The 23,607-nt window shown below is 36.0% G+C and overlaps 1 protein-coding gene across 2 annotated transcripts; it reads right to left on the minus strand.

The window, feature by feature from the left end:
- Positions 1–1,093: 1,093 nt before the first annotated feature.
- Positions 1,094–3,374, minus strand: LOC113303238 (protein OPI10 homolog). 2 transcript variants are annotated; one of them, XM_026552265.1, is made up of 3 exons: positions 3,113–3,374; positions 2,560–3,035; positions 1,094–2,383 (listed from the first exon to the last, which is right to left on the minus strand). In XM_026552265.1, the coding sequence occupies exons 1-2, from the start codon at positions 3,213–3,215 to the stop codon at positions 2,572–2,574; spliced, it is 567 nt and encodes a 188-aa protein (XP_026408050.1). In that variant the 5' UTR covers positions 3,216–3,374; the 3' UTR covers positions 1,094–2,383; positions 2,560–2,571. The 2 variants fall into 2 exon arrangements, with proteins under 2 accessions (XP_026408050.1, XP_026408049.1); XM_026552264.1 differs by lacking the exon at positions 1,094–2,383 and having other exon boundaries at positions 2,427–3,035.
- Positions 3,375–23,607: the final 20,233 nt, after the last annotated feature.

Here is a 23,607-nt window from a genome sequence, read left to right on the forward strand (position 1 = left end):
AAGCACAATAATCTAGTCCCGCTGGGAATTGGGTTTTTGAAATAGCTGATATTCTAGGGCGCCTAAAATTCGGTAGAACTGTTAAAGAAGTACAACGTGATTCCTTCACCATTTCTCAAACTGCAAGGGTAAGCACAAGAACACACTGCAACGTGATGCTCCATATAAAAACCCAACAAACATAATACAGAAAACAACCTACAGCAAACATAATACAGAAAACTTCCGTCCTCAGTTAAAGGGAATAGTCAGTTGGGAACTAAAACCTCAAATCAATGCTGTAAGCAAAACCTAAAATTCAACCCGCTGCTGACATGCTGAACTCTGAAGTTAAAAGAATTTGATACCAAATTTTCTTACAAAAGTGGAAACCCACTTTCTACTGTTCACGAACTACAATATACAGCAAACCTAATACATGAAAAACTCAGTCCCGCTTCAACCATTCGTCCAACTGGAATAGAGTCATTCCAAACACATCTCAAATCAAGCATACCTTTAGCTTCATTTTCTTATGTTGAGAATCAATAATAAACATAAAATGATTTCTAACATGTTGAAGTGGTAGATTTGGTACCAGAAATTTTTACGCTTACTTGTACTTATGCAGCTACTCCATAATCATGCTAACAGCCTAACACCATGGATTTGCAACCAAGAAATACCATGCATTTGCAAACAACATGGACCAACACACTCTTCATTTGAAAAGGACATTTATGTGTCCATAGCAACAACTAAAATTGATTTTCATTTTTCTAAGTGTGAAAACCAAAAAAATATCGTGCCATCTAAAGACGAGACTCCTCTGAAAATAACAATAATACAAGACCTCAAACCAAGCAAACAAAAAATACTTTTGGGCGCACCTTAGAACTTTTTAAATAATTTTAGGTTGGTATAAGGCCTCAGACCATGCAATCAACATATGGTCTATGACATCCTTAAAAATACTTTCTTAATACACCCTGTCCTTCAAAAAGACACTATGGCATTGTTACGACAATGCAATTCAAGAAAATTAATTAATTAAAAGCGAACAGTTAGTTCGTTCAACTAACCGCACACTGAAGCATAAAGTTCATAGTTTGCATCCTAAGACATCACAAGACGAGGGAACAAAAATTTACCAGAAATCAATAAAAGAGAAGGCAACACAAGTTTCAGGATCCCACTCCTGATTAGTCATTAGGATTGTCACAGGCAAGATCCCTATTGGCGTTCCAAAGAATATTTCTATATTAGTTTCCCTATTTTAACTTTATAGAGAAATCGATAATCATATATGGTAGCCATGAGGCTTTAGATCTCATATCGTCAGGGGCCTCAACTCCATTGGGCAGAGAATTTGAAGACCCTTCTCGAACTGCTGATGCTTGTGCATCCATCTTTCTGTCAGCAGATTCCCATAAAATCGTTACAAATTGCAGTTTCTGCTCATGTAACTATCAGCTGCTCCAATATACCTGGCGATTTATAACAAGCTTGAGGTGTTCTGGTGTAGCTTGTGATGGTTTAATATGCTGCTTCTCTAAACACCTACTCCTGATACCAACCTCAGTCTATGTTGTGTCCCTGTATGAAGGCCTAATGTGGTTCAGAACCCCTGACTCCACACATGCACAGATCTTCTGAGTCCGCCAATTACTATACTGCTATGATTTAGAGACGAAGTTGTATTCCATATTTAACTTTTGTACTTGGATTTCCAATATAAGATCAGTATTACGCAGACCTGGAAGACGACTTGCATTAAATGATTACCGAGTACATGATTGCTATAAGGTCTGGACATGCTTCAGATATGGAGTTGTTAGGTCTTATGGTTGCAGTGCTCTTGCTAAGATGGCAAGCAGTTGAACTAAGGGTAAGTGCTAAGATGGGAAAGTTATTTCGATGTGATGAGCTGTCGAGGTCGAATTTGCACCAACTAATTACGTGTGCATATTCAATCTCTACATATTGTTAGAAGGTTCCCATAATCATAATGTCTACAACCTTTTTTTGATAGTAATATAGCGACGAAAATGTAAAACGGTGGAGATATCAATCAGGATAACAGAGTTTGGCTCTAAATCTGGAAGGCAGAAAATTGACTGTAACACCACCATAGGCTCATTCCTCTAGATTTCAGACCCATTTTGGCACCATCAGTTTAGCCCACTTCAAATATAACTACTACACCATTAACTCTTTAAACAAACCTCCAAGTAATAATAACTCATATAATTAAATCAAGACTTATGTCCCATCCATGCTCCGATCTAATATAACTAAACCAATCAATGCGTACCTATGTCTTTGAACTAACTGCTCGATCGAACGCATAAGAACTCCCAACACTTGTAGCACACTACTCTAAGTTTCCAGTAAACAAAATAGCCTAAAACACATTCAATAAAGAAAATATAAAACAAGAGCAAATATGTTTCTTCAAAATCAATTTCAATTGCCATTTCATCATAAAGAACAATTTAACAACAGCAAAACAAAAAACTTGAGATGAGATAATATCTGAAAGAGTTAACTGACAACAATGAGTAATGTAAAACTTAATACCTCGTAATGTTGTCAAAGTACAAAACCCTTCAAATAAGAAGGATCACGCTTCGCTCGTTCTTGAAACTTCTTAAACCATCGATCTAAAATATCCATAGGAACCACAAGTTTACTCCCATCAACACCACAAAATGATTGCATGAAATTAAAGAGATTTTCCCCAACTTTAAGAGCCAAATGTTCAATTCTTTTCTCAGCAACAACATCAAGAGAAGGCAGAGAAGAAAAATCTTCAACAGAAACACCAATTTTGGCAGAAAGAGGAGGAGAATCTGAAGCAGTAAGTTGCATATGAGCACCAGGTTGAGGCCATGAAAGAGAAAATACAGCTGAAGGACGAGAAACAGTAATGGCACCACCAAATACAAAAGGTGAACCAGGAGATTGTATGTAAACAGCTAGGGCTTTATCAGGTGGTAAAGATAAACCATTAAGTAAGAATATACATATCTCTCTGATATCATCATACGCCTCCCCTGCGCAAAATAAGATTATCAGCAATTGAAATTACTCATATAAAATACTAGTAATAATAATCAACCGAACTACTTACCAACGAAAGTGTTCATATCCAGGATCCAATGAAAAGTATCGATTTGGGAGAAAGTCGAGATGTCAATCGGAAAACTTCGATTTGGGAAAACAACTCCGAACATTTTCTTCTGTTTCTTCAAACTCTAAACTGATGAGACTAGATTTTCTAAAGAGACGGGTTGGTGTTTATAAGTGACAGTGTCGGTTTATTTTTGGGTTGTTTTTATGAGTAATTCGTTCGCCGGGATAAAAGAACTTTCTAGTGCCTGCTAGAATTTAGAAGAACTAGGATGCAGGGCCGTCTTACAGTTTTTTTGGTGCTCTGGCCGAAACGTGATATATGGGTTTTTTATGGTGACTAATCACACGTAAAGTTGGAATTTTAGTTAGGAGGGAGACAAATTATGCATTCGGAAAAATAATTTGGATCCAATTATGTGTCCGAAGTCCCCTTAATTTTTTTCCGGCTTTTTGCTAGATTTTGATTTGTAAACTTATTACTTTATAAGATAAGCCCTTAAAAACTGGTAATTAATTTGAAAAATTACAATATTAGTGATAATTATAGTTGATACATAAAATTTAGTTACAATTATATTGTTGTAACAAAATATTTTCCTAACACTTATAACTGTTACAGTTATCTATTAGTTTAAAATAAATAAATTTGGGCCCCCAACAATTTGGGGCTTTAGGCGGCTGCCTTGCTCGCCTTGCCCCTAAAACGGCCCTGCTAGGACGGATTCTGTCAGTTTTTTTTGTACAGTTGTTTTAACACCGGGATGCCATGGGATTGTGGTCTAGCCTGATTTTTTTTATGGGATATCCTTCTCGACATTCCTCGATCAAGAATTAAATTGTCTGAAAAGTTACTCTAGTACCCTGTATTTTTGTTTTGTTTGTTGAGAACCATCAAGGTTTTCATGCTCTCTTCCTTGGAGGAGGTAAGGGTTCCAACCCTGAACCTTGTAATTGTTAGTAGTTTAGGGGCCACAACTTACCACTGTGTTAATCCATTAAAAAAAATTGTTTTCTTTGACTAGAGCTGGAATATAAAGGCAATAGTGAAACTTTAACAAAACGTCTACCGGAAGAGAAGAATCTATAAGATATAAGACTTTTCAATCTTATTTAGAGGCCACAACTAACCACTGTGTTAACCCATCAACTATAATCTAACTTAGTCAACCTTTAATTCCTCTTTCAATTTCGGGTTTTCTTCTTCATCTTCTTCTTTGATTGTACCTTTGTTGTTGTTTTCCTGTAAAAAAGTTTCCTTTTGCTATCCTTTAAGCCCCATTTTTTTCATCCTTATCTTCTCTGTTTCAATTTCATCAATTTTAAATCCTTTCATTCTTTTAGTATAATAGAATTTTTGGGTTTTCCTTGGTCTTCTATCAATTGATGTTTCCTACTTGATTACACGTATGAAGATAATAATTTGGTTTTTGTTTCCTTTTGTTTTTTTATACAATGTTACTTAGAATTGAAGGCTTGTTGTCTACGTTAGTGGCCGCAACAGTGTCATTTTTCTTCAGTTGGCTCATGTTTAATTGGTTACAGATTTGTTGGATTATCCTAATTGAAGTGGTGCATCATTATTTGACTACAGTCCGGTGGTTGTTATTTATTGATAAATGGTCTCTTCAGATTGGCTTTGAGCACTTTTAATTCTCTACATCACACACCATCTCCATCTGCCACAACACCTGTTGCGAATTGGTACTGCTCACCTTCTCTAATTTTCATACACAACAGTACTTATCAACAAACTTATATCAATCCCATAACACTCACCTGCTTCTACCCCTCTACAAATATGTTTTTGCTCACTAAATTTCTTTTTTCCTTAAGTTCTTTCTTCTTTTGGTTTCACCTGAATAATTCCATGTCTAATAATATTAACAACATATCTAGTCAAATGGAATATGTTCATTTGAAAGATCAACCTACTAGAGCTAGAGTGGTTCCTTATTTTACTACTGCTCTAAGTCAAGGTATTAGGGATTGGAAAATATGTTTAAAAGGCAAATTATTTGCTCCTAGAATCATGTTGTCGCAGAATGCTGAAAAGGCTGCTAAATACTTATGGCCTCATCTCAAGCGTAATAAGCAGTGGCAGTTGATGGTAAGATCTCTAGATACCAACATTTTTGCCATTCGTTTTTGCACCACTGAAGATAAAAATGCTATCTTGTTTGGAGGTGCTTGGAATTTTGATGGATACCTAATTGTTCTTAGAAATTGACATCCTTCTTACCCTTACCAGAAACTAAACTTTGACACCTCTCATTTTTGGCTAGAATACAAATATCTTCTACCTGAATTCACATACCCATAAATCCTCAAACTATTTGGTGATATTGTTGGTGAAACTGTAATTGTTCAACCTGATGGTATTCATCCAACTACTTCCACAAAGTTCAGAGCTATGATTATGATGAAAGTCACTACTCATATGCTCAAAGGAATCCATGCTGCTAATGTTGCATGAGTATCTAGGTGAGTGGTTTCTTTTTTGATAAACAAACTTATAAACTTTGTGAGTAATGTAGAGTTCCTAATCATGATACCAACTTGTGTGCTACTCGTAAAACTCGGAGATTAAATTTTGAAGGAACTATAGGACATTTGTTCATGAGGTTTAACCAATTATTTTGCCAGAAAGAGATCCACATGAATTAGCTAATCTTTTTATGCAACATGGTCATCAAAGAAGAAGTAATTTAAGAGAACCAATTCCGACTCAGTCTACTCCTCTGGATGGTATGCATATTTCCCATTTCACTGTTACTGACTCACAATCTGACTTCTCCATCGCACCGGCTGACAGAGCTTTACCGGATCCTCATACTCATATGGTTGCTACTACTAGTTCTACCTCAGGTTGTCGTACTTTTATTCGTCGGAAGAGAACTCGCAATCTTAGTAATGTTGTTCTTTCTAGTGATGAATATGACCATGCTTATACCAGTTATCAATCTTCTACAAGTCAACAACTTGTTCTTCAAATTAATCCAGATAATGAGATCTCTAATGATCCAACGGGTGATCATTTGAGCCAGCTGTTTGGGACACCGCTGCTCGGAATCGATTGCTTAATCGTAACCATACCGATGATGGACAACAGGTACCCACTATCATTTTGACTTTGTTTTCTTATTGATTCTAACTTTTTTATTGGCCTGTCTTTTACATCCTCCATTTTTAAACATGAAAAAAATATATTGGAACTTCCAAGGTATCGGCAATCCTCACTCTCGTGATTATCTTAGATATTTCCTTTCTCGTTTTGATCCTGACATCGTTTTTCTTTGTGAGAATAAAGCCCAACCTTTTAAAATGAATGTTTATATGTGACATATTCGTTATCCTAATACTTGGTATGCTGCATATAGAGGTCAATCTGGGGGTATAACTTTATTTTGGAAACATGGCATTGATATTCAGTTTTATTATACAGATAGACATACTGTACATGTTAGCATAAACTCGCATGATCATCATCCATCAATTCACCTCGCTTGCATGTATGAAGCTCATGACACTGCTGAAAATCTTCAAAATGGCAATTTCTTCAGTCTCAAGCTTCTAACAATGTCAATCCTTGGATCTTAATGGGGGACTTAAATTTTACTCTCAACTCTTCAGAGATTATTAGTTCTTCTCTTCATCAAAGGAATCACTTTAACCGTCAGAAGGAGATTATTCAACAAATGGGTCTTATTGACTTAGGTTACATTGGTCATCCTACAACTTGGTATAATCAGAGGCAAGGTTCTGCTAATACTGTTGCTCGACTTGACAGGGTATTCGGTAATTCTCAATTGCTTCATTATTATCCTTGAGCTCAGATGACACATACTGCACCAATTGCGTCAGACCACAGTCCAATATTGCTTCTTACTGATCCTGCTAAAGCTAACAAGTCTTATCCTTTCAAAGTTTACAAGTGTTGGTTTGCTCCTCCTTCTTGTAAAGAAACAATTGTTGAATCATGGAATCGATAATACATTGGTTCTCCTTCTTATCAAGTTTTTTTGTAAACTTAAAGAGACTAAACAACATATTCGCAATTGGAAAAAGACAGCTTTTGGTTTTATTGAGCAACATCTACATCAAGTCCAATATCAACTTCAGAATTGTCTTTCCATGCATTTATCTTCCACTGATTCGCAAGTAGTTCAACTACAACAACAAATGCAGCAATGGTTACAAATTCAGAGGAATTTCTACTACTAGCAAGTTAGAGTCCATCACATCAAAGAAGCAGATCGCAATTTAGCAAAAGAAGAAATCACATTTCAGCAATTCAAGATGAACTGGGTATTTGGCATGACTCAAGACCTCAAGTTGAAGCTACACTTCTTAATCATTTCAGTAAAATTACAAGTTGTACCCATCCAACACTCTCTGATGAACATCTCTCTCAGATTTTCCCTTGCATTGCCACATAAATCAACGATTCTCTTATACAGATTCTAGCTCAGGGTCTATATGATTAATCCTTGGGATGCACCTGGAAATGATGGATTTCAAGTAGGCTTTTATCAAATTTGTTGCGATATTGTTGGTGATGATATAGTCAGCATGGTGCAACACTTTTTTCGGCATGGATATATGTTGAAGAACCTTAATGATACCTACCAAGTGATCATCCCTAAGGTTTTGCATCCATCTTATCAATCTGATTATTGGGCTATCAGCCTTTGTAATGTTAGATATAAAATCATGTGCAAGTTAATAGCTAATCGTCTCAAACCTCTGCTTTCTAGCATCATCTCTCCAACTCAGGTTGCGTATGTCCATGGAAGACATATTCAGAATAACGTATTCATTGCGCATGAGACGATACATACTATGAAGAAAAAAAGGGTAAGCAAGCATATATTAGGTTGAAATTAGACATGTCGAAATCCTTCGATAGACTTGAATGGAGCTTTCTTGTAGTTTTGCTTCAACAATTTGGTTTTCATGCTCACTAGCTTCAACTGATACATCAATGTATCTCTACAACCAACATATCTCTTTTGGTTAATGGTACACCAACCAATTCTTTTCAACCAACTCGTGGGATTCGACAAGGTATGTCACGTCCGCAAAAAAAAATTCGGGCTTCTATTGAGCCAGATTTGACCCAATAGATCAATCCCAACCCAACTAGCAAGACCGGATTCTTGAGACATGACTATGGAACAAGATTTTTTTTTTAAGAATAATAATAAAACAGAATACAAATACAAAATGAATAAAGACAGCATAACTTAATGTCTTTCCAAATTAAATTCCAATAAAAGAGGTTCCAAATAATAATCACCGAAAATATTCCAAAACTCATAAAGTAAGAGAAATTATTTAAAAAATGTTAAACTGAAATGATGTCTCTTAATAAAATAATTGAATCAAAATCTAAGAAAATGATAATCAATAAAAATACCTAATATCCCTGTGATATCATATAGTAGTGTCTTGCGAGAATACTAACATTTGAGTACTATGTTGTAAGCTTCCAAGTCCGCTTACTGCGCTAACTGCTCCTCAAACTATGTGGGTAGAGGAAAAAGGAATTTCGGGTGAGCAAACCACAACTCAGTAGGAATTTCAAAAAAAATAATATAATGCATCGAAAATAAAGCGGATAAAATAATAAAATCCATACCAGCCAAAATCATCAGAAATTACTTACACCTTTTACTCACATAACCAACCTATAATTGTAGGTTCCTAATCTAGTGTCAGAGCTATTCCGATAACAAACCATAGTGTTCCCCGAACAGTCTTTCCACGATTGTCATCAGTGATGGGATGCCATAAAGGCCTGACATTTCAACAACAGCAGAGATTGTGTATCCAAAATTCATTTCCTTAGCGGTACACTTAATTCCGTACGAAACTAAAACATGCCCATAATTCGATAAGACCAATTCAATGCATTTATATATATAATATTTATAGTAATAGGAAAAAATGCAGTTATACTCCAAAACAGAAACCATCTCCGTATGCCCTGACCATTTACCGCGTCACTAAACAGAGAGTTTACAGATGAAAATATCAAACAGTACCATCCGTTAATTCACTGAATTTGTATTGGGAAATGAATCAAATCATATAATTTGGTTAACATGTAAAACGAGAAGGGGTTTTGACTCATTGGAAAGTGTCAGTAAGACCCTACTTTTAAATTACAAGGTAGACTAATTTCTTAACAGGTAATGAAGTGAATGTACCCCAATTTGGTTTTAAAATGGACCGCACAACTAATTATACAATAAAGGGAAAAGTGGAGGTACTAAAAAGAATCAGATGGAAAAACACACCCCTAATTAAACAATTAATAAAAAAAAAAAATTGTTTGTAAAAGGTCTGATTACACTCACTTTATGGAATTTGAGATGTCAAACAATTAAATAGTTGAGATAATAAACCTGCGTTTTTAGGGGCCACTCAAAAGAATTTAGGGGCCATCAATTTATACCATCCAAAGACTCTAGTTAAAAGATACCCTATATGATATTGAAGTTATATAAATGCCCTTATGGTAAAACCGTATAAAACCAAATCAAAAAAAATTCTACTCATTTCAACTCTTCTTCTTCCAGTTTCATATCTTCCGATTGTGGAAGAAAAAAAAATTTCCCTCGTTCAACCGAGACATCGTCGCGAATCGTAAAATCAAAACATCGTCGATTCGTTTATAAAACAATGGATAAGGGAAATGAAACCCACAGACCTAGAACCAAAAATGTTGCTCGGGGTATCGATCCAAAGATTGGGATTTTAGCAAGAAATAAAGAAATTCTTGCTGCAAATGAAGAAGAACGCGAAGAACAAGTACCCGGCAATGTAGTCGGTGGTGGCGATTCCGATAGTCAAACACTTCGTCAACTTCAAATGGCCCCAATTAGGTAAGAATCTATCATTTTTGGTGTTTATTTCGCTTTAATTTGACGAATCGAGAAAAAAATTTCTAAGGTTTTCGGTTTTTTATCCAGATTCGGGCGATATTCATGCTTATTTACTTCTGAATGTAGATGTGTTCTTCGTTTCTCAAGAACATCGACAGTATTCGGGAGATATATTTGTTGGTTATCTGCCGAATATTGTTGGCCATATCTTCCTGGTTACAAACTGGTAATAATCGGTAGTTTGATGAATTTTTTGGCTTCCGAATATATTTAAGTAGACACACAGTATTCGGAAGTACACTCACTACCGAATATATATATTGAAAAAATCTCAAAATTTCTGATATAGGAAAAATCCCATTTTGGGACCAGTATTTATTCGGAAGACAATATAATGTTTTATACCTCCGATTGTGTAGGATAAAATTTTAGAGTTTCTGAACTCCAGTTGATGAATATTCGGTTGTAAACATGTTTAGTTATATTCCGATTGTTTTTCATTCGGGAAAAATATGTGTCTTCTTACTTCCGAATTTGTTTATTCGGGTTATAGTTTTGTACTTTTTCTTCCGATTGTGTAGGATGAAAAATTTAGAGCTTCTGAACTCCAATTGATGCATATTCGGTTGTAAATATGTTTAGTTAGCTTTCGATTGTTTTGTATTCGGGAACAGTATGTGTCTTTTTACGTCCGAATGTGTACATTCGGGTTATATTTCCATACTTTGTCTTCCGATTGTATAGTTTGTAAATATTGTTCCTTTCTTTGTTGTTTAGACAAAGTCGAGAAAGGAGGAAGAAAGTGACAGCTAGTGCTAGGAGGGAAAGGAGCGCCAAAGATAATTCAAGTGCTCAACAAAGCTTACAAGAACAAAGCAGTCAACAAGGAGTGCAACCAAGTGCTGAACAAAGTGTAGAACAACAAGGCAGTGAACAAGGGGTGCAACCAAGTGTTGAACAAGCCTCTCAACAAAGTGCAGAACCAACTGCTCCACAAGTTACACCCCACCATGAAATTGAACCAGTTGATCCAGTTCCAAGAGTAGAAGAAGAAGGACAACCAAGTGGTACCCAAAAAGCCAAAAAAGGAAAAGATGGTGTAAAGAAGGATATTGCTAAGAAAGCATCACATCTTGTCCCTCACCACTTGAAGAAGAAGGGTATTCTAGCAGGCACAATCCTTGGGCTACCGGCGGATGGAGGAAAATTTCTATTTGGATACAAAGACTCATGGGCCAGAGAAATATACGAAACCGAGGTAATAAAATTACTATTTTTTATTAATGTATTGTCTATGTGTTATATCGTAATATTTGTATTAAGGATTTTTTTATGTACTTTAATAGGATCATCAAAATGCGGTCCGTCTACTCAAACCTACCGCCGCACCAACAAAAATGCTTGCGTGGCCTTTATCCGGTGAATGTGAAAGGTTCAAGTCAATTGTTGCCAACTCGGGGTTAGCTAATGCCACCGAGAATTCATTGTTGGAACATGATCGTGTGGCCATATCGGCGTTCGTGGAGAGAATGTATCCTGAGACCGACACCCCATATTCGGAAGTTTTGGTAACTGAGTTAACTTCCGATTATTTCAAGTTCAAAATTTGAAAAGTATTAATTTTTCCCAAATTCTGATTTTTGGGCCATCGTACATTCGAAACTTTACAAAAAAGATTATCCTCCGAATATTACAAGTTCAAAACAAACCATGCCATGGCTCTAGGTGGTTCCAAGGGCCAATATAGAAGGTTAGACACCCCATATTCAGAAGTTTTGGTAACTGAGTTAACTTCCGATTATGGGGTGTTCAAAATTTGAAAACTATCAGTTTTTCCCAAATTCTGATTTTTGGGCCATCGTACATTCGGAACTTTACAAAAAAAATTATCCTCCGAATATTACAAGTTCAAAACAAACCATGCCATGGCTCTAGGTGGTTCCAAGGGCCAATATAGAAGGTTAGACACCCCATATTCGGAAGTTTTGGTAACTGAGTTAACTTCCGATTATGGGGTGTTCAAAATTTGAAAACTATCTGTTTTTCCCAAATTCTGATTTTTGGGCCATCGTACATTCGTAACTTTACAAAAAAAATTATCCTCCGAATATTACAAGTTCAAAACAAACCATGCCATGGCTCTAGGTGGTTCCAAGGGCCAATATAGAAGGTTAGACACCCCATATTCGGAAGTTTTGGTAACCGCGTTAACTTCCGATTATGGGGTGTTCAAAATTTGAAAACTATCAGTTTTTCCCAAATTCTGATTTTTGGGCCATCGTACATTCAAAACTTTACAAAAAAGATTATCCTCTGAATATTACAAGTTCAAAACAAACCATGCCATGGCTCTAGGTGGTTCCAAGGGCCAATATAGAAGGTTATACACCCCATATTCGGAAGTTTTGGTAACTGAGTTAACTTCCGATTATTTCAAGTTCAAAATTTGAAAAGTATCAATTTTTCCCAAATTCTGATTTTTGGGCCATCGTACATTCGAAACTTTACAAAAAAGATTATCCTCCGAATATTACAAGTTCAAAACAAACCATGCCATGGATCTAGGTGGTTCCAAGGGCCAATATAGAAGGTTAGACACCCCATATTCGGAAGTTTTGCTAACTGAGTTAACTTCCGATTATAGGGTGTTCGAAATTTGAAAACTATCAGTTTTTCCCAAATTCTGATTTTTGGGCCATCGTACATTCGGAACTTTACAAAAAAAATTATCCTCCGAATATTACAAGTTCAAAACAAACCATGCCATGGCTCTAGGTGGTTCCAAGGGCCAATATAGAAGGTTAGACACCCCATATTCGGAAGTTTTGGTAACTGAGTTAACTTCCTATTATGGGGTGTTCAAAATTTGAAAACTATCAGTTTTTCCCAAATTCTGATTTTTGGGCCATCGTACATTCAAAACTTTACAAAAAAGATTATCCTCCGAATATTACAAGTTCAAAACAAACCATGCCATGGCTCTAGGTGGTTCCAAGGGCCAATATAGAAGGTTAGACACCCCATATTCAGAAGTTTTGGTAACTGAGTTAACTTCCGATTTTGGGGTGTTCAAAATTTGAAAACTATCAGTTTTTCCCAAATTCTGATTTTTGGGTCATCGTACATTCGGAACTTTACAAAAAAAATTATCCTCCGAATGTTTTATTCGGGGGGAATACGTGTATCGTTAGCAACCGATTGTAGTGCATCATTGGTACAAAACCTCAACGGCCATATTTTCAGAAACCTCAACGACTATATTTTCAAAAATTAGAGCCGTTGGAACACTAATCTATATAAGGAGGGTAACCCCTCTCAGTTATTATTGAGTAAAAAATCTGAATGAAAAACCTTTTCAATGGCAAGTCCATCATCAATCGACAACATACTTCGAAGATGCAAGCGAACAACTACATCAATTGCAGCAATCGAAGAAGAAATACAAAAAAGGAACAAACAACCCAAAAAATTAAACCATCGTTAGTGGCAACGAAGGAGGAGGAAGAGGAAATCAAGGCTAAGAAGCGAGGTGAAGAACAATTCCATCATAGAGAAAGATTAAAACAAGTTGAGGAAGAGACCGAATGGATAAAAAATTATTACATTGTGAAAGATCTACCCAAAGAACAGCAGGACGATCGTATATTTTGGATTAACGTTTCATTGGGTCCTTTTGTTGGTAAGTACAAGAAGCCACGCCACAATTATGAACCATCCCATGTTTCTTCAAGGGTGCACCATGTTATAAAATTGTGCACCGAGTACAACCGTATTCTTGCTAGGCACAGAGACGACAGGTTTGCGGCACAAGATGCTTATTCCAAGTGGAGAGGAGAGTCGTTTTTACATTTCTAAGCCGCGTTGATTGTTGCATCTCGGACTGGGAAAAAAGAATAACATGTGATGTCTGAGTGCTGTAAATTCAAATTTTTAATATTAATCGGCGGTTTGATAAAATACGGAATTCCCGAATATGATTAATCGGATTGAAGTGTTATAATACTGTTGTTCCGATTACTGATTAATATTCGTAATCAAAACGTGTATCAAAGAGCCCGATTCCTACATTCGGGAGACAACATTGTATTATTTGCGACCGATTAAATCATATATCTTCACAAAAAAGTTTCCAAAAAACTTGTACAAATTACATGTTCGAAGAAAAAAAGATCAAACATCGTCATCATCCGAGGGGATCAATTCGAGTAACTCAGCGGGAAAGTTGTGGTCCATAACGCGATCCCAATCAACCATGTTGGACTCATATTGTTTCACCCAATCCTTGCAATGGTTCATCGGGAAGTAATCGTGCCACTTACTCAACGGAGGCAACGGACAATCTTTCTTTACTCTTAAACCGATAAAATGCATTTCATTCACAAATGCCATTACGATTCTTCTATCTTTAACCGACTCGTCGCAAGCCGTTCTTGTGGGTGCAAACGTCATGTTAAGTCCATACATATGAGGAACAAAAAAATGTACCACGCAATTCAAAACGTCCGCTAGGAGATATCCAAATTTAGGCATTGTCATCCAATACTTGGATCCGATTGTCTTCAATCCCTTTCGGCACTTCACACGCGCAACTAAGTCTTTGAACTCTTGTTCTTTGTCGTATCTATCTCCTCGCCTCATCATCTCCATATAAAAACCCTTGTCCTTCACTAGTTGTACCGCCATCTTATTTCTTAAATATTGGCATTGGGTGACATCTTCGATATCCGCCTCTCTAAAGTAACCCATTTGTTCCGTAGCAACGTGAAACCCACAATTTCCATCCCCATCAACCTCGTCGGTCGACAAAACAAATGGAATGATAAGTGGAGGGAGTTGTTCCAAATACTCTTTGTATATTGTATATGTGGTTCGATTTGGTCTTCCATTAAGATCTCTAGGGCAACGAAGAGTACCTTTGTCCTCTTTTATAGTAAGAATTTCCATTGATTGGGTTTGTTGCGAGGCGTTCATTTGCTGAACAACTTCTTCGACAACATTGGGTTGACTTACTTGAGAAGGCTCTGTAGAGATCTTTGGCCTTACTTGTCGGGTGGTTGGTCCACTTTGATCATTTCTTGGACGACCTCTTTTCTTAGGCTATGGCTCATCTTCAAATTCGGCTTCCGAACGCTTGTGCCTAGACAATATTCTTTTATTAGACAAATACTACTTCAACTCTTTTCTTTGGATGGTCCTCGACACTTCGGTGTTCGGCCTACCGGTGTTCTTTTGCTTAATAGGTTCATCAACCTCCCTTAAAGAAGGGTGAAGGGCTTCCTCCAAATTATGCATCAATATTTGCTTCTTGGTGCCGTTTGATGTAGCGTAACGCTCGGCTATTCGTGCACACAATTCCGACTCCAAGAAAGAAGGACCATCAACTACCGGGGTGTTCGGAGTGAAATTTAATTGCTTCCAAAATGGGTGAATATCATCGATGTCAATCACTTCAACATACCTACCCAACTTATGACGACACGGGAGTCCAATACCTATCATATCCTTGCAAACACAAACAATATTCTCGTCATCATAAGTTTTATATAACTTCAATTGTTTCATCATGCGATTTATTGCCCATCTTGAAACTTTATGAACAACTCCCCTTAGAAGCAATTTTTCCTTAATATGTTCCATCGGGAATTGGTGTACACTAAATTGCATACATTTCCTAATCTTTACGAGATCACGATTGGTGAATTCATGGATTGCTTCTTGGATCGACACAACTCCATTTTGACTACCAATTAGTATTTTCTTTAGTCGACCATGAGACCCCTCCGCAATGCTTGTCGCCTCGTTCTTGAAGTTACGATATTCATATGTCCATGCAAACACAAACCTCTCCTTAATCGTTAACCATTGTTTTTTACAATACTCAACCGGTTTTGGGTAGTCTGTGCCGTATTCATCCTCAAATTTCTTCAAGTTACATTCGTAAATTTCCTCGGTCATCGACCAAACGATTTTGTCCCATGCTTTCATGAACATTTTCCAAATAATTCCATCCTCCTTCCACTTTTCTTCAAATAGCATATCCTCTTCCTTACGTTCTTCCACAGTTAATTTACTAATGCGCTCATCCTCTTCCTTTGACCTCTTGGTACCCTTCCTTGGTCTTTTAGCTTGGAAATGATGATGGCAACTGGTTTTGAGATTGCATTGAATGTGCCACGTACATTGCAAGTTTTGGGCTTCCGGAAACACTACCGCTATTGCCTGCATTAAGGCTTGATCGTTATCCGTTACAATAACCCTTGGAAAATTATCACCGTTATAAATGGACTTCAACGTCTCCAACATCCAAATGAAACTCACATTGTTCTCATGATCCATTAAACCCCATGCAATCGTAAACGTGTTTTTGTCCGAAGCATGGAAAGCAATGTTCAACAACGGCATGTTATACTTGTTTGTCTTATAAGTAGCATCTATCAACAAAATTTGATGAAAGCATTGAGCCAATTGGATCATTTCGGGATGTGCCAAGAAAATACGAACCACTATACCATCCTTTTCTTCCCTTCTCAAGGTGTAGCCGTGTAACTCCGCTAACCACTCCGATTGTTGCATGACCGTTCTACCATCCCATTCAGTCCTTTTGATCGTAGCTAGGGCCGACTTAATTGTATACAAAGAAGACAAGTTGTCGGGGTCGTCCGCCTTTATTTTACTTAAGATCGCACTCGCTTTTTGGATCCACATAGACCTCATCGTATGCATTTGATGTGGTTTTAACTTGGCAACCATTACATGTCCAATTAAATCCAACGGATCATCATGGTTGTGACAACCGTTATCAACTTTATACATTTTATACTCTTTACCTTTAATACCATCGGGCTTATAGAAGACAATCTTAAATGGGCATCCTATCTTCTTGGTATTGCTTCGCTATTTCCTATTCGTCTTCCGTACGTACTTACTATTCTTTCCCTCGTGACTCTTTCGCGTCCCACCTCGCTCGCAAATCATTTCAAATCGAGTGTCACTAACATGATTATTTTGAACTACCACGCACATGTTATCTTTTTCCTTGTTCATAAGCCATTCCTTTGCCTCCTTCTTACTTCCAAATGTCTAAACGTGCATAAAACAAAACAAATAAGCATAACCATTTAACATATAAATTTTGAAGAAAAAAAAGTAGTAATGAGTATACCAAATCGTTTGCATAGCATAGGGAAGTGTCGGGCCTCAAATAGAAATCATCAACAAACTCTTCAATGGCCTGCATATGAAAGCAACAAATTATTATACAATAATCGGAGGTTATTAAATAAGTCAAACTGCCGAATATACTATATTCGGAATCCTATCGGTTACCCAAAACACCCGATTTATGCAAATGAATGTACACAGTTTACTGAGTGCAAAAAATGATATAATCGAAAGCTAAAATATATAGTAAAACAGCCGAATATAAATAACCGAGAGATAACTTTAATCGATAAACATCTGATTTTCAAGTTTTCGAAAATTTTATTTTGAGGCCACTGTTATATTCGGCAGTCAAATAATGTTAAACTATTACCGATTGTAAAGGATAAGAATACTGAGTTTTGAAATTTTTTGGGGAATTCGTTTTTGGGGCCATTCGGGGGTAAATAACTCTACATAACTACCGAATGAAGATTTTTTTGAAAAACCAGTTTGGGTTTTTTTCTCATATTCGGCAGTAAACTACTATCTTGTAACTACCGAATATACATATTTGGTACTCAGTGTGCTATATTCGTAAGTTTATTCGAGAAATTATCTACCGAATCTGGATAGTTCATGGCATTCAATGCATGCAATAATCGGTTTTTCTTGTTTACAAAAGCACACAAACGCATGCAAATCGAGTATTTGAGTTTCTTAACACAATACCTGTGTTTTACATGCATCGTTAGCTTCAATATCAGGCGATTCTCCATTTTCTTCCATGAAAGGGTCGTCTAGGTTTTCCTCTCCACAAAAGTTTGGATCATTCAACATATTCCCCAAATCGTCTTCTCTAAACGGTCGTGAACCCTCAACATTTTGTTCTTCGCCATGATTCTCACCTTCTTCTTCATATCCATCCATTTTTGTAGTGATAAAATGGGTTTTCCCTTTTTTCCTTCACATTCTTCTCTATAACTCTAACAACTCAAAAATGAAAAAGAAATGGAAAAAATGAAACATAGATCATTCTAATACTGCACCGACTACAATCGGAAGTCTGGGTAATATTTTGGCTTCCGATTACAATCGGAGGATAACAATGTTATCATATCCTCCGAATATATAAGGGTAATTTCGCCATTACGAATTACGCGAGATAAGGGCTGGCTACATTTTCCCTTTGGGTGACCTTTTTTGTTTTATTGTTGACCCCTAAATCCTTTTGAGTGGCCCCTAAAAACGCGAGGATAATAAAGGAAAGGCTATGAGTAGAAAAAAAAATAGAGTAGGACAAAAAACAGTGATGAAGGAGCAGTATTGTCACGGTTTTCGAAACTGAGATGATGTTTAAAAGTGGTAGCAAGCAATAATATTTGTGTGGATTTTCAAAGGAATTTAGAGTCCACTCCATTGACATATTTATTTAAAATACAAATTGTGTGGTACTATTGTGTCAGTGATAAAATTGAAGTAATACAAATCAAGTTTTTTGAGGTCTCTTTCTTTCTTTCTTTCTTTCTCCCTTTCTTTTTTTCTTTCAAAATTTCTGGGTTAACACAGTAGACGAGAAGAAAAATAGGTGAAAGTAGAGACAGACATAGTGTATAAAGAATCCTCTTTTTTTTTTATTTCCAAATGTTTTCTTCCATGTACCAGTGGACCAAATGGTTATTTTGAGGTTTAAACATCAGATCACTGACTAGGGTCAGAAAAACAATGAAGTTTGTTTATAAATAAGACTTACAAGACAGCCTATGGACATCTTCCATGTACGAGATTATAAAAGACATAGTTTAAAAACAACATACACAACTAATCCGAAAATTAAATCATGAGAAATAGTTTAGTTTTTAGTATTACGAGAAACCCCTACCTCTGACGCAATTCAAGAAAGATTCTGAAATCCTTGCCAATCCAAGCCAATCAGTATTCCAAACCAGTAAAGTAACAAAACAGATTTTTTTTTTTTTTGTAAAGTAGCAGAGATGAAAAGAGGAAGAAAGAGAGATGGTTTCTTTTTCTTTTCTAGGGTTTTAGTAAAATGACAAAACAATATATATAATAACCCTAAAAGTAGATGCAAAAAGAGAGAAAGACTTATTCTGTTTTCCATACGTATTGCTACACATAAAAATCATGTGATCTACTAGGTAGTGACCCCATCATTCCATGTGCTAACTATTTTCTTTTAACCGCCTATTAATTTGAGCTATATGCACCCCAAAAACCATCACAAAATTATAACAAATTAACTAGAATTTGTACACCCACATATATACAAATCACTATGTCAACTCTTATGAGTTGAAACGGGCTTTAAGCCCGGGTTCAAAAATGCCAGGTATTATACTATTAACCACTAAAAGGAAAAGAATTTCTCCGGAAATTCGAGGCGTAGCTAAGTTTAAGAATTACCTCTCAGTAATTCCAGATATTTGTCTCGTATCTCAGACTCCAGCTCCCAAGTTGTCACAGTCCGTATTTTCGGCCTTCCAGCGGACATGGATTCGACCTTTTGGGTCGGGTCCGATCCAGCTAGCAAGCCCAAATTTCTGGACTGTAACTCGGGAAGGACCAGATTTTTCGTTCTAAAACATTTTGAATAAACAAAAAAAAAATCTTAAATTCAAACTCAAATAAAATTTTACTATAAGAAATGTAATCTTAACTTTGAAATTACACAATTGTAAAATAATTACATAGCCAAAAGCGCATAACTTGAAATTCAAAACACAATACACAAATCCCCATCCTATAAACTATTTTTTTAAGACTAATCTTTCTTCATTCCCTGTGGAAAGGGAGGAAAAGGGATGAGCAAACCACGGCCCAGTAGGAAGTTTCAAAAATAATAGTGCAACGAAATCAAACAAATGCTGCAGATACGATAATTAAAATCATGAATAAAAATTCGCAATAATGCTTAAAATATTCTTAGCCACCAATAATCAATATTTTCTTACTCTCAACAATACTTACGCTATTCTCAGTCACAAATAATCAACATTTTCTTTTTCAAAAATCTCCAATCTAAAATTTTATATTCCTAATCTAATTGTCAGAGTTATTCCGGTAAACAAATCATTACTGTCCCCCGAACAGTCTTTCCAGGATAGCCACCAATGGTGGAATGCCATAAAGACCTGACATTTCAGCAGCATCAGAGTGTATTCATAATTTATTTTTAATTAATAAACTCAATCACGCACAACAACCAAAACACGTCCACAATCCCCGAAAAAATTTAGTTAATGCATTTATATATAATTTTTATAAGAACAGACAAAATGCACTATTATTCCAAAACTAGAAATCATCTAACACATTTAGAACAGTTATCATGTACCTAGTATCAACTAGACAGACTCCACAAACCTGCGTCAATCAATCATTGTTAAAATCATTTGGTAATATTAATGAAAAAAGTATGAAAACTAGTTAGGAATTATTGTGACTGTTGGAATTCTTCTAATTTGTTTTATTATAAGAACTAAGATGACCAGTTTACATGAAGCTCTTTTTGGTGCTAGTGCACAGTTGAAATGGAAGTAATATCAAAGGAGCTACTGCCAAGATATTAATAAAAAAATAGGGCACCTGAGATCGACCAAAGAGAAGTAGATTTTGATTGGTACGTTTTTGAAATCACGTGGAGCAAAGAAACAAATTCATTTTTCTTTTGCTTAGTTTCTCTTAGTTGCAAATGGATCAGAGGGGAGGCAAGGGTTCTAAGAAAAAGACAAAAAGGAATAGAAACAATGTAATGTCTTTTTAAGTTTCTTTCCAAACCAAACATTGGTAAAGTACGTAAGGGTTAGAAACGACTCCGGCTGGTAACGACGCATAAATATATTGGGCATTTGTTTTTGTGTAACAGGTGTCTGAAAACAGTGGAGTCCAAATACCTTGGGACATCAAAACCTAGGATATCGTTATATAATGGTGAAACAGACGGATCAATAAGGGGTCTGTACAAATCGGAAAATAAGATCAAGCCAGAATAATAAAAACAGATTTCATATTTTTGCAAAACCAATCGAATCAAAATTACACATAGTTATACAAAGAATTGATGATGTTCGTAAGAACAATAACATAATAAATAATGCTAAAATAGGTTTGTATTAGGTAGAAATTTCTACCTCAAAATAGCAAATCCAAAATTTTGATGCAATACGCTCCCCAAATAAAATTAATAGGCTTGTTTCCTTTTAACTTTTGTTGTTTTGTAGAAATGAGAAAAGTACGAATTTTTTGTTGTTTGTGAAAGAATCAAAATTAGAGGAACATGGAGAACTATTGGTAAAATGACGGCTAGGTTTTCTTTTTTTAACTTTTAGGTTTCTAAAAAACTAAACATATTAAGTATATTTATTAATATTAAAATAAAGAGAGAGAAAATCCTTTTTAGTCAAACCTTTTTCATTTTTCACAGGTGATATTTTCACTTTGAAAATCAAATACAAGTTTTAGTCACCAATTCAACATTGATAAAGGACAACTAAAAGGACAATCCTTATTCCCAAACAGCACAGAGATAAGAGCTAACCTTTTTACAAACTAACTTCAAATTTAGTTGAGAACACCCAAATTCAAAAATACGTACCCAACACTACACGAGTTGGATTTTACCGATTTTAGGTTCAAAAACTATTATCCAAAAACACGGGTCTCACAAGGTGACCACTTACCGCCTTATTTATTTTTATACGCAATAGAAGTTCTTTCTAGGCTTTCGGAAAAAACAATTGATCAAGGTAAACTTCATGGCCTTCCTTCAACAACAAATGGACCAGTCATTCACCATCTATTTTTCGCGATGACTGCTTGATTTTCCTTCATGTTGATGCTTTTCAATTGAGGAATCTTCAACATATTTTAGCTACCTTGTCTACTGCTTCAGGTCAGATAATCAACGTCCAAAAATCTACTATATTTTCAGCAAAAATATCTCACCTGCTACTCGAAATGATTTCACTAATATTTTGGGAATGAAGCAAATGGGGCTAGGTGAAAAATATTTGGGAATACCTTTATTACTTCACAGGTCTAGGCAGAAGAATTTCCAATCCATCTTGGATCACATGGATACGAAATTACAAGGTTGGCATGACAAACTCAGAAATCAAGCAGGGAGAACCACTCAAGTAAATTTTGTCTTGAGTACTATGAGCATGTATCAGGATGCAAGTGTTAGAGTTACCTAAAGCTATTATTCAAAGGGTGAATCAAATTCAAAGAAGATATTGGTGGTCATCTTCGACTGATCATAAAACTTTGTCTTGGAATCATATACGTTTTTCTAAATGATTAGGAGGATTGGGAGTGAAAATTTTGAAGCGCTACAACGCTGCCTTTCTGGAAAACTATCTTAGGACATGCTTCGTAGCTCTGATCAACTTTGGATGCAAATTCTCAACTCTAAATATTTTAAATTTTATAACTCGAAGGCTGATCCTCCTCCTGATTCTTATCAACCTAGCTGGGTTTGGCAAAGTATTCTTCATGGATTAAGTATAGTTTACAAATATGCTAAGTGGCAGGCGGGAGATGGCAGAACTATAAACATTTGGACACATAATTGGATTCCCCATCAGATCTCTCCTATTTTGAATACAAATGACCTTAATACTGCTAATGTTCAATGGGTTTATCAATTATCTAATGTTTAATGGGTTTATCAATTATTTAACTCTGATATGACTGGCTGGAATGAAGCTCTTTTACGTCAATTGCTTGATCCTATACAAGTTGCAGATATTTTTTCTATCACTTTTGATCTTCAACAACCTGATTCGCTAGTTTGGCCTCTTACCTCCTCACACAAGTTTACTACTAGGTCCATCTACACCAAGTTATGCCAGAATGACTCTCTGTAGATTCAACCTCTTCCCATTCAAGCTGGTTATTGGTTTTCTTTTAGGAAGCTTAAGATTCCCTATAAGCTGCAGCTTTTCTTATGAAATATTTTGTATAACATTCTTCCGGTTCGCCAAAGAATACATCATCTTATTTCAGTTCCTTCTACAAATTGTGTTATGTGTCAACACCAACAGACTGAAGACTTGGATCATTTTTTTGTGCATTGCTAGTTCTCTCAAGATATTTGGAGGGATACTTATTCTGAGATTTTTCCTCATTTGCTACAACACAACAATTTACTCAGTTGGGTTCTATCATGGAATGATCCTCACCATTCTATCACATTTGCCACTCATACTCCCCATCTGCATTACATTATCCATATCATGTGGACTATAAGACTATATGTCAACATATATTTCAATATGATAACTTAAACCCAAATTCAGTTATCCAATCCATATTGCATTATGCCTCTTTGCATCAATTAGAACTTGTTCATCCTTCTATGTCCATTACGCATAACTTTGTGGAACTGCATTGGAATCCTCCTCCACCCGAGTTTGTTAAAGTTAACATAGATGCATATTTTATT

The sequence above is a fragment of the Papaver somniferum genome, chromosome 8, assembly GCF_003573695.1.
Source record: "Papaver somniferum cultivar HN1 chromosome 8, ASM357369v1, whole genome shotgun sequence".
Taxonomy (NCBI): Eukaryota; Viridiplantae; Streptophyta; class Magnoliopsida; order Ranunculales; family Papaveraceae; genus Papaver; species Papaver somniferum.